Genomic DNA, 11,315 nt, shown 5'->3' with positions numbered 1-11,315 from the left:
TTCAGGTAATAACAGAGTGGTCAAAGATGCTGAAATTTTTCCTGGCGAGGGCTACAGGCGGAGTGGGGGAGATAAGGTTTGAAGTTTGAGCGGAGTGGCAGAGTTTAGTTTGAAGGAGGAGGGAGATACAGTCTAAAGCAAAGAAGGTAGGTAACGTGATGAGAGATAGTTTTTAGGCTGGGTAAGTCAAAATAGAGACAAGTTGAGTCCAGGCAAATGAAAAAGAGTTAGTATGAACCAGTGGGATGGTGGGCCACTGGTAAAAGGGTTCCAGAGCTGCTTTTACCAAGCTGTCCTTACAAAGAGCCCCAAGACTTGGAGCAGGCGCGCAAAACAATCCACCGCCAGTATGTGTGTGGCTGGAGGTGTGGGCTCAGCAACACCTGTTGAGCTCCTACTCCACCGGAACCCCTAGAGCATGCAATTTTAAGCAACTTTCTAATTTACTCCTATGATCAATTTTTCTTCGTTCTCTTGGTAACTTTTTTTTTTAATGTAATCTTAGGAGCCGGTCCTTTTTAGGTTCAGCACCTAGGTAGCACTTTCTGATCTAAATGTAGCCACCAATCAGCAAGCGCTACCCAGGTGCTGAACCTAAAAAGGGCCGGCTCCTAAGCTTACATTCAAATAAAGAATGAAGAAAAATTGATAATAGGTTAAATTAGAAAGTTGCTTAAAATTGCTGCTCTATCGGAATCATGAAAGTTTAATTTTGACTAGACTATCCCTTTAAAGAGTCAACAACATGCTAGAGCCCCAGCATACTACTCTCATGTTACTTTGTAGAACAATTTTTTTTTTAAAAAAAGCTGCTGATTGGTAAGTACGATCTTGTTCTCCTCTTTAGGCTCTGAGGAGCGTGCATAATGAGATGTCGTACGGCCCCAGTATTGACATTACTTTGATATATGCTATATAATAAATGCATCTCTCCTTGTGCACTGCAGTAGCTCTACTGCTTTACTTATAGCAGCCTATGAGCTGCATGTAGTCTGTGCCAGTGCTAATTATAACATAGAATGAGCGAACTATACTGATCATATAGAATAACTCCTTAATACAAAGGATAAAATATGATGATTAAAAAAAGAAAAAACAATGATAATAAATACAATACGCAGTAATACCATGTCAGTGTAATTCCCAACACACTATGGATAACCTATTGCTTTTATCTATTAGTGAATGTTATTGAGGATAGTGTCAATCATCCCGATCGGATACGATCAGGATGATTGACACCCCCTGCTATTGGCCGATTGGCCGCGAATGTGCAGGGGGCGGCATTGCACAAGCATTTCATCAGAAACCAGAGAAACTTGCTTTGATTGCTGAGTGGGCATGGAAGGCAATGGTGGTGACAGGAGGAAGGTAAAGGCTCAGGCTTTTTCTGTAGTGTCTAAGGTCATAGAGCAGTGAAACCTCATCAGCCTTTTACCAGAATTATTCCCAGTTCTCCCAGTCTTCGTCTTCCACCTCTCCAGATAACTCTACTCGAGACAAGGCCTGTTGAACCTCCTCCTCCATCATGTCAAAATCCTTCTCCCAATCCTCACTGACGTCTGTGCTAGAACCCTTTTGCCCATTGTTAGAAGGGGTCGATTTACCGCTATCACTGTTTAATTCAAATACCCTCAAGTCAGAAGGTGGGTCCTCTTTCTGTGGTACCACCCGTGCAGGTATTTTAGACACTGACTGTTCAGCAGAAACTTGTGTGGAGATTTCCTGTGACTTTGTTTCAAGCAGTTCCTGTGTACATGTGACAGGGATGGCACTAGGCTCTGTGGGAGTGGCTGAACTCTGGTAATCTGGATTAAAAATCTGAGTTACAGGGGATACACTCTCACTACTCTCAGGAGGGGCTTGTGGCACAAGGGGGTTCTCTGGTTTGCTCAACCTGCTCTTCAGAAGTTACTTCAACATGGAGAGTGGGAATAACCGATTCTGCTGTCCTATGCGTCTCTTCTAAATTTAAACCAGGAGTCGAGGTCACTTCTGTCATTTCCTCCTCCTCTAAATCCCACCCAGGCTCTTCGGAATGTACACTCTGTTCTTCATCTTCTCTGTGGTCCCAGATGATCCCTCCACTGCCAGCTTTTCCTTGACCACACTGGCCGTGGCTGCAATAGTACAGGCTGTGTCCTGCTGCAGAATACGAGTGAATTCCGACAGGTCGCGCTTCATAAACTCCAGAGCCTCTGCAGACTTTTCTCGCACACTGTTGTAACTTTGCTGTATCCAGCTTTTCCACCAGCCCCCATCCTCCCCTTCCGCCATTGTGGCCCCGTGACATCACCCCACATCATTCTTTTAGAATTCATGGAATTATATATTCTGATGTATTGCAAAATCTTCCCAATTTAATAATCTGATTTAAAAAAAATATATATATATCGCCTCCCTAAAAAAATACAAAATGGTTGCTCTGGTATAATAAAGGACCGTTTTCATTGTGATGTGGTCCTAGTTTTAATAAAATAATGTTTACATAGAAATAATGACTATCAGCACGCAAATCTTATTTAAACACATCACTACCAATGAGGGATGCAAATCATATGCTACACAAATAACATTAGGTAATCTTTATAAAAATGTATGCTTACTTGATAAATTAATTTATTCCATGATGGTGAAAGCCAACAAGACTTAATCCACAAGTCATCACATGTAGGAAATTCCCCTCCTGACCACTAGAAGGAGGTAAACTATACCACAATACAGCAAAGCTTTAAATCCCTACCATGAATCCTCAGTCATACATATAGTCATGTCGATGGAGGAAACAGAAACGCAGGGAAGATAAAGAAGGGCAAGAGAAGTTTAAAACAAGCACTGCCGCCACCTGAGCAAAAAGGACGAGGCTCATGGTCTCTTCTTGAAATAAATTAATTTATCAGGAAAACATGATGGCTAGAGCCCAAGAGTCATCAAATGTGGGAATCAATACCCAAGCAGTGAAGTCCACAAGATCACTATGAAATAGGGGGGGACAAACTGTAAAGGCTGGCATGTTACTAATCAGGCACTACAGCCTTCAGTACTTTCCTGGCAAAAAAACAGCTTATAAGACACATACATATCAAAAGTGATGAAACTTCAGAAAAGTGTGCAAATATGACAAAGAAGCTGCTTTGCAAATTTGATAAATAGAAGTCCAATTATGAAAGTTCCAAGAAGTGGCAACTCCTCTAGTAGAATGAGCAGCAATGCACTCTGGGGGAGACTTCTTTGCAATCAAATATGCCTTATGAATTAAGGCTTTAAGCCAAACAGCTAAATTAACAGCTATACAAAAAAATGAAAAGAAGTCTGAAATCTGGCCCCATCAGAGATTTATCTTGCATGGGGGCCTCAGCTTCATGCAGACTTGGAGGCTGGGGTGATTTTCTTAGTCTGTTTGTAGATCAAGAAGTACTGGACTTCCCGGAAAATTTGGAGTAGTCAGAACTCTGGGCAAAGGAGGAATCTTTCCGATTCTTAGACTGATAAAATAACTAAAATATCTTAGTGATCTAAGCTTACCCATAGACTTTTTATCTTTGGACAGTATCAATAATAGCATCCAATCCTGGTCTAAGCAGAGATTTACCCTGAAAGGGAAAAGAAAGTAATCTGCATTGAGAAACCATATCAGCAGACCAAGATTTAAGTCATAAAGCATTGATGCAAATAATTTCCACTGCTGCATCACAAATTTATGCGGTCCTGTGTTCATCCTGTGTTTCCCCAGAAATAAGTTCCGAAAGATTGTTTGACAAACAGCAATAGCTACACAGGCAACAATGACAACAGGCATAAACATAAAACCTGCAAGTGGAAAGGTATGTCTATGAAAACCCTCAAATTTTCTATCCAAATGATCCTTAAAAGAGGAAGTATCTTCCAAGGGCATAGTAGTGCACCTGACAAGTGTGGAAAAAACTGCATCCGCATTAGGAATAGTTTTACAAATATCTGTATTAGAAGAAGGGAGAGGGAACATAGATTTAAACATGATACAGAAAAAAAGGAGTACCTGGTTTCTGCCATTCTTTAGAAATAAGTTCAGAAATTATATCAGGCATGAGAATTTATCTTTTTTTTTTTAACTTTTTGCTTAACTGTAGCAGGAGAGAGGGAAAACAGTAACAAAATCATAACATACTGTTATACCCCAATGCAAAACAAAACTCTGATGATTAGAGTACCTTACCACCTACACCTGTCCTAACAGCTTCTCCTTACACGCTGAGAAATTACAGCATTACAGGAACAAGAAAGGAATAAAACAGAAAGGTGAGCTAAAAAGCACTCTAAAATGGTTAAACCTTAGAGAGCCTTCACTACCGGTGAGCACTAAAGCCAAGAAACCAGAAGGAAACATGAATATTTTAACGCAGGTGAGAGAAACAGACTACGTATAGCTCAGCAGTAACTTCAGAGCTTGCTAATGCCGACCACGCTAACCGGTAACCTAATAAACTAAGAATTTAAAAAAGTGCTTCAAAGTGCTGCAAACTGCTAATACAAATTGTATGGTGTACAAATATATGTCCCCAGATTATGTGATTCATATTTATACTAATAGCCGGTGGGTTATGTAGGGGAAAATTCCTACCTGTCGGCACCTTCATCCACTGTGCTTACCCCAACTGCAACAACATCCTTCCAGTAGAAGAGCTCCCATTATGCCAAGGATCTTAACAAGTAACAGCATATACAACCCAGTGGATTGATGGATTAATCCACATTTCACCTGTTTGGCCTGTCACCTTTTCCACTGAGAAAAGATCACTTTCACTGTCTGACTTTTAACCCCTTGTTTACCCCACTGATTGTGTACTATATGGAGGAAATGGGCCTCAGATTAGTTGGAGGACCCCTCTGAATGACAAGTAAATCTACAATTTAACTAACTTAATAAAAAAAAAAAAATGACTGAAGGTCATGGAAAGTGTGAGGCATTTAAAGCTCTGGTGTATTGTGGTATCTTTTGCCCCTCCTTTTGGTCAGGAGGAGATTTTCTCACATGTAATGACTCTTGGACTCTCACAATCTTATTGATAACTAAACTGCAGGTGTGGTAAAGATTATGTTATTTTTGTCTGCAGCTTATTGTCACATTTTATTTTTAACTTTTGGTTTCATTGTTATGTTAGTGCTGCGCTGAATACTATAAACTTTGCTGAGAACTAGGGAAGGGGTGTAGCCTTTCAATAAACAGGACCAAGTCATGGGAAGCAATGAGCTGTAGAAACAAGATAACATTTTGCCCAGTGTATATTAGTGTTATACTTATGAAGGTCTTATATAATTGTATATTCTTATATACTAAATAATGTCATCTATCGGTTTAGCTTTAAAAAAGTAACATATTGGTTAGAGGGGTTTATTGAAATGTATCAAGCAGAATTTGATATGACAAAACCATAGGAGAGTCATGTTTTAAGTAATAGAAAAATACAGCTACTGTGTGTAGTGTGCTATAACTGTTTAGCAGCCCGTCAAGGAAAAAAAATGACATAGGCTTAAAAAGCTATTTTCAACATACCTTTGTGTAGTATGTGCGTCATCTGCTTTAAAGATATAAAATAAAGTGTTTTTGTGCAGTAGGTGAATGACGTTGGATTCCACACTATCATCGTTCACTTCCTTGACTGTGAATCCTAGAAGAGGCTGGCTCTCCAAGGCTGCTATATCCTGCAGAAGTAAAGAAATCCACAGTTACAAATAATTTTCTATCTGCCCATCTGAAGAATCAGCAGCATTTTACAATATAGTACTGATCTCAATAGAATTTCTATGATTGTAAATGCCTACAGAACTGGCTTGGGAAAATCATATTACATAGAAATAATGGTGGAAGCACACCTCACATCCCTGCGCACAGTCAATCACTACTTTTTAATGGTTTCCCTTTTGAATAATAGCAATTTAGCCACTGCCAACATATAGTAACCATAATCTTGCAATGATCACGTTGCTACACCATTGATGCGTGTGCAGGCTTGGCACCAGATATACAGACTATTAATCCTTTCAGTGGCACCCAAGGGGGTTACTATACCTAACCTCAACCATAAGTCCAATTTTCTTTTTTTTTTATTATTTTAATATTTATTGAATTTTTCAAGTATAATGTACAAAAACTGTATTTTGTATGAGTCACAACAATATATGAAATACATAGTCATATGAACAGATATGTTACCTAGAGCTGATATCTTTATCTGGCTTTGAAACGTATCTGCATATAGTAAAATTCGTAGTAGTATAAATTTAAATTACCTGTATCACAAAAACTAAAATCTCCATATGGCTTTTGAGTAAGAAAGAGAGAAATAGACTTATGTCTTGTGGTATGTATATTGTAAATCTTGGTTATTCATCATAAATATTTTGTAGTTGTATATATAAAGTAAGAAAAAAGAAGGTAGGAACCTATTACAACAAGGTGTAGATTATAGGGTATAGGGAACATAAAGAAAAACATATAACCGTTAACACGGAAACAAAACTATCAATACAAATAACTACATAGGGTGAACTTATATAAATATAATGATCATGATCCAATATAAAGTGTTTAGAACCTGGTTCCACCCAGGGCCCTTGGGTCGATGACAGGCTCCAGTCATGATGAAGAAGATAATTTAAAGAACCATGTTTTGGAAAATTGAAACCTTTATGCTAGGATTGCATGCCAGTTGGATATTATATTCCCTGATCTCAGATAGTCTTCCCCAATCTACTAAAATAGTAATATAATCTCTGACAGTATCGTAATAGGTCCTAAAATAAAAAGTATATTAGAGGCGGGATTTTTCGAGGGAAACCGCAAAAGTATCCTTTGGGGATTAAATAGGTACCCAGGGTACTGTAGGAAAGTGGGGGAAAGAGCATGTGGAGCCAAACGGCAGAGATTTGGAAGTTGTAATATGAATATAGCAGGAGTTAAATAACAACAACTTAAATAGTATCCATATAAGTATGACAAAGCAGCTACAAATTCAGCCTAAAGCGTTGTTTATGGGAACCTACATCTAAGGGTTAAACATGTTTTAAAGGGGCAACTATATCCCCCAGCACAGACTATAACCTTTATACCGTATGAGACTGTAAAAAAAGTAGTGTCTCATCACTCCAATGGAATAGTGGCATATTTGAATATAAAAATGTGTGGGTGTATATATATAAAATATGATAAAAATAATAAAGGTAACCCATGTTAAAAAGGGAGAGAGTATAATTAGCCAATATCCATAGTATATAAAAACTATAGAGTAATTAAAACTAAAGATAAATTATAACCTTATGAAGACTTAAACTTGATAAATCCCACAGAACAGTATTGTATATATGCTAGTGGTAGGAAAGTATATGCCATATATGACCCTCAATCGTATCTACCAATTTGGATACTTATTTGGATAATTGTGTAGTACCATGGCATAGAAAAATAGCAAATGCCATTCTGTCAAAATGATTCTATACTATTAAACAGTAAACTATCTCTGAAGTAAGCTAGACTAAAACTGTGTATATAAATGTCATCTATGTAAATATAAAATAGCAACTACAGGCACAACTTGAAGCTTTTGTCTATATAAACCATTATCTTGGTGGTAAATATAGTTTCTGAACATAGGAAAGGGTCAGCATAGCACATCGCACCGCACCGCACCACACCACATGGCATTTGTGTTACTGATAAACATTATATAACACCTAGCTATAACTGTCTGGCAGGGTACTTGTTAGTAGGAGTACGGTATGTTAAAGCAAAAAGGAAGAGAAGAAGACACGTAGCAGCAGATCGGGTTCACTTTTTAAAAATAAAGAATATCAACCTGTCAAAGGCATAAAAATACTCCCAACTAAACATTTATATGATCGCACTTAAGGTAACCATGATACCTTATGAGTAGTTTTAGCTAAACGTAGCATAAAAAGAAACTTCACATTATATATATATATATATAGGAGTGGCAAAGCTCATTACCTTTCTTACAGCTAGATTACGAGTTATGCACGCTATAGGGAAACTAACGAACGCAGCAAAAGTTGCATTATTTAACCCCCTATAGTGCAGCCATTACAAGTTTTGAAACAGCCGGCTTGTGCGTGCGATATGGTGGCGATGAGCTCCATACCGCACACAATTTAAGCGCTGTTTTGACGTGCTCGTGCACACTTTCCCCATAGACATCAATGGGGAGAGCGGGTCAGAAAAAAGTCTAAAACCTGCGATCGCGGAATGAAAAGCTCCGTAACGCAGCCCCATTGATGTCTATGGGGAAAATAAAAGTTACATTTAAACCTAACACCCCAACATAAACCCTAAACACTCCTAATCTGCTGCCCCCGACATCGCTGCCACCTACCTACAATTATTAACCCCTAATCTGCCACTACCGATATCGCCACCACCTAAAAAAAAGTTAATCCCTTATCTGCCACCCCCGATATCGCCACCACTATTTTAAAGTTATTAACCCCTATTCCGCTGCACCCCAACATCGCCGCCACTATATTAAAGTTATTAACCCCTATTCCGCTGCTCCCCGACATTGCCGCCACTAAATAAAGGTATTAACCCCTAAACCTCTGGCCTCCCACATCACTACCACTAAATAAACTATTGGGTACTTATAGAGTGCAAACTAATCACCCGTGAGGGTCTCAAGGCGCAAAACCTATTAATCCCTAAACCGCCAGCCCCCCACATCGCAACAACCTAAATTAAACCCTAACACCCCCTAACGTTAACATATTTAAAATAAAGCTAAACTAAAGTTACAATTATTAACTAAATAATACCTATTTAAAACTAAATACATACTTACCTGTGAAATAAACTAACTAACTAATAGTTATATTGTATCTAGCTTAGGTTTTATTTTTATTTCACATGTAAGTTTGTATTTTTTTTAACTAGGTACACTAAGTAGTTATTAACTATTTACTAACTACCTAGTTAAAATAAATACAAACTTACCTGTGAAATAAAACCTAAGCTGCCTTACACTAAAACTTAACATTACAAAAAATAAAAAAACCTACCATTACAAAAAAAAACAAAGGAAATTATACAAAACAATAAAAATTATTCCTATTGTAATACCCTTTAAAAGGGCCTTTTGTAGGGCATTGCCCGAAAGTTAACAGCTCTTTTGCTACAAAACAAACACCCCCTAACTGTATACAACCCCCCAAACCCAGAAAATAAAAATAAAGTAAAACCTAATCAACCCATTGCCCTGAAAAGGGCATTTGAATGGGCATTGCCCTTAAAAGGGCATTTAGCTTGTTTAGGAATAGCCCAAACCCTAATCTAAAAAAAAAAACATAAAAAAAACTAACACTAACCCTCGAAGATCCACTTACAGTTTTTGAAGTCCCGCTTGAACTATCTTCATCCAGGCGGCGAGAAGTCTTCATCCAGGCGGCCACTTCTATCTTCATTAAGGTGGCATCTTCTATCTTGAGCCCAGCGGCGCGGAACGGGTCCATCCTGAAGACATCCGTCGCGGAGCATCCTCTTCATATGATCGCCGCTCTAGGATTCAAGCAGATCTCATTCTATTGGCAGATTCAAATTTTTCAGCCAATAGGAATAAGGTATATCAAAATATCAGGATTCCAAAGTGTATGAAAAATCTAAATTTATGCTTGCCTGATAAATTTATTTATTTCATGATGTTGAAAGTCCATGAGCCATCCACATGTTGGATTAAGCTCTAGTCAATTAGGAAGAGGCAAAAATACCCAAAATAGGAGAGTTTTTAATCCCTCTCCCTTTATCCATAATCCCTCCGTTACACATATGGCCAAGATAAAGGAGAAATTAGAAAAACAGGAAAGAGAAAGAATGGTAAGTGAAGTGCAAGCTGACACTGCTGCAGACTGTGGTGTCATAAAACCAAAGAATTTATCACTAGAATATTCACATACGGCTAGATTACAAGGGTTGCAGTACGGCTATTAATGCTGAAAACAGAATTTATGTTTACCTGATAAATTTCTTTCTCCAACGGTGTGTCCGGTCCACGGCGTCATCCTTACTTGTGGGATATTCTCTTCCCCAACAGGAAATGGCAAAGAGCCCAGCAAAGCTGGTCACATGATCCCTCCTAGGCTCCGCCTACCCCAGTCATTCGACCGACGTTAAGGAGGAATATTTGCATAGGAGAAACCATATGGTACCGTGGTGACTGTAGTTAAAGAAAATAAAATATCAGACCTGATTAAAAAAAAACCAGGGCGGGCCGTGGACCGGACACACCGTTGGAGAAAGAAATTTATCAGGTAAACATAAATTCTGTTTTCTCCAACATAGGTGTGTCCGGTCCACGGCGTCATCCTTACTTGTGGGAACCAATACCAAAGCTTTAGGACACGGATGAAGGGAGGGAGCAAATCAGGTCACCTAAATGGAAGGCACCACGGCTTGCAAAACCTTTCTCCCAAAAATAGCCTCAGAAGAAGCAAAAGTATCAAACTTGTAAAATTTGGTAAAAGTGTGCAGTGAAGACCAAGTCGCTGCCCTACATATCTGATCAACAGAAGCCTCGTTCTTGAAGGCCCATGTGGAAGCCACAGCCCTAGTGGAATGAGCTGTGATTCTTTCGGGAGGCTGCCGTCCGGCAGTCTCGTAAGCCAATCTGATGATGCTTTTAATCCAAAGAGAGAGAGAGGTAGAAGTTGCTTTTTGACCTCTCCTTTTACCTGAATAAACAACAAACAAGGAAGATGTTTGTCTAAAATCCTTTGTAGCATCTAAATAGAATTTTAGAGCGCGAACCACATCCAAATTGTGCAACAAACGTTCCTTCTTTGAAACTGGTTTTGGACACAGAGAAGGTACGATAATCTCCTGGTTAATGTTTTTGTTAGAAACAACTTTTGGAAGAAAACCAGGTTTAGTACGTAAAACCACCTTATCTGCATGGAACACCAGATAAGGAGGAGAACACTGCAGAGCAGATAATTCTGAGACTCTTCTAGCAGAAGAAATCGCAACTAAAAACAAAACTTTCCAAGATAATAACTTAATATCAACGGAATGTAAGGGTTCAAACGGAACCCCCTGAAGAACTGAAAGAACTAAATTGAGACTCCAAGGAGGAGTCAAAGGTTTGTAAACAGGCTTGATTCTAACCAGAGCCTGAACAAAGGCTTGAACATCTGGCACAGCTGCCAGCTTTTTGTGAAGTAATACCGACAAGGCAGAAATCTGTCCCTTCAGGGAACTAGCAGATAATCCTTTGTCCAATCCTTCTTGAAGGAAGGATAGAATCCTAGGAATCTTAACCTTGTCCCAAGGGAATCCT

The 11,315-nt window shown here is 38.8% G+C and overlaps 1 protein-coding gene and 1 pseudogene across 1 annotated transcript in view; both read right to left on the bottom strand.

Moving 5' to 3' along the window:
• Positions 1-11,315, bottom strand: part of FGD6 (FYVE, RhoGEF and PH domain containing 6) — a 269,170-nt gene that overhangs the window by 8,503 nt on the left and 249,352 nt on the right. The window contains exon 20 of the mRNA XM_053716891.1: positions 5,534-5,682. Within this exon, the coding sequence (XP_053572866.1) occupies positions 5,534-5,682 (149 nt within the window). The remainder of the gene's footprint in view (positions 1-5,533; positions 5,683-11,315) is intronic.
• LOC128662869 (BSD domain-containing protein 1-A-like) lies at positions 1,310-2,326 on the bottom strand (annotated as a pseudogene).

The sequence above is a fragment of the Bombina bombina genome, chromosome 6 (assembly GCF_027579735.1).
Source record: "Bombina bombina isolate aBomBom1 chromosome 6, aBomBom1.pri, whole genome shotgun sequence".
Lineage (NCBI taxonomy): Eukaryota > Metazoa > Chordata > Amphibia > Anura > Bombinatoridae > Bombina > Bombina bombina.
This window is presented reverse-complemented; position numbering and strand designations above follow the sequence as displayed.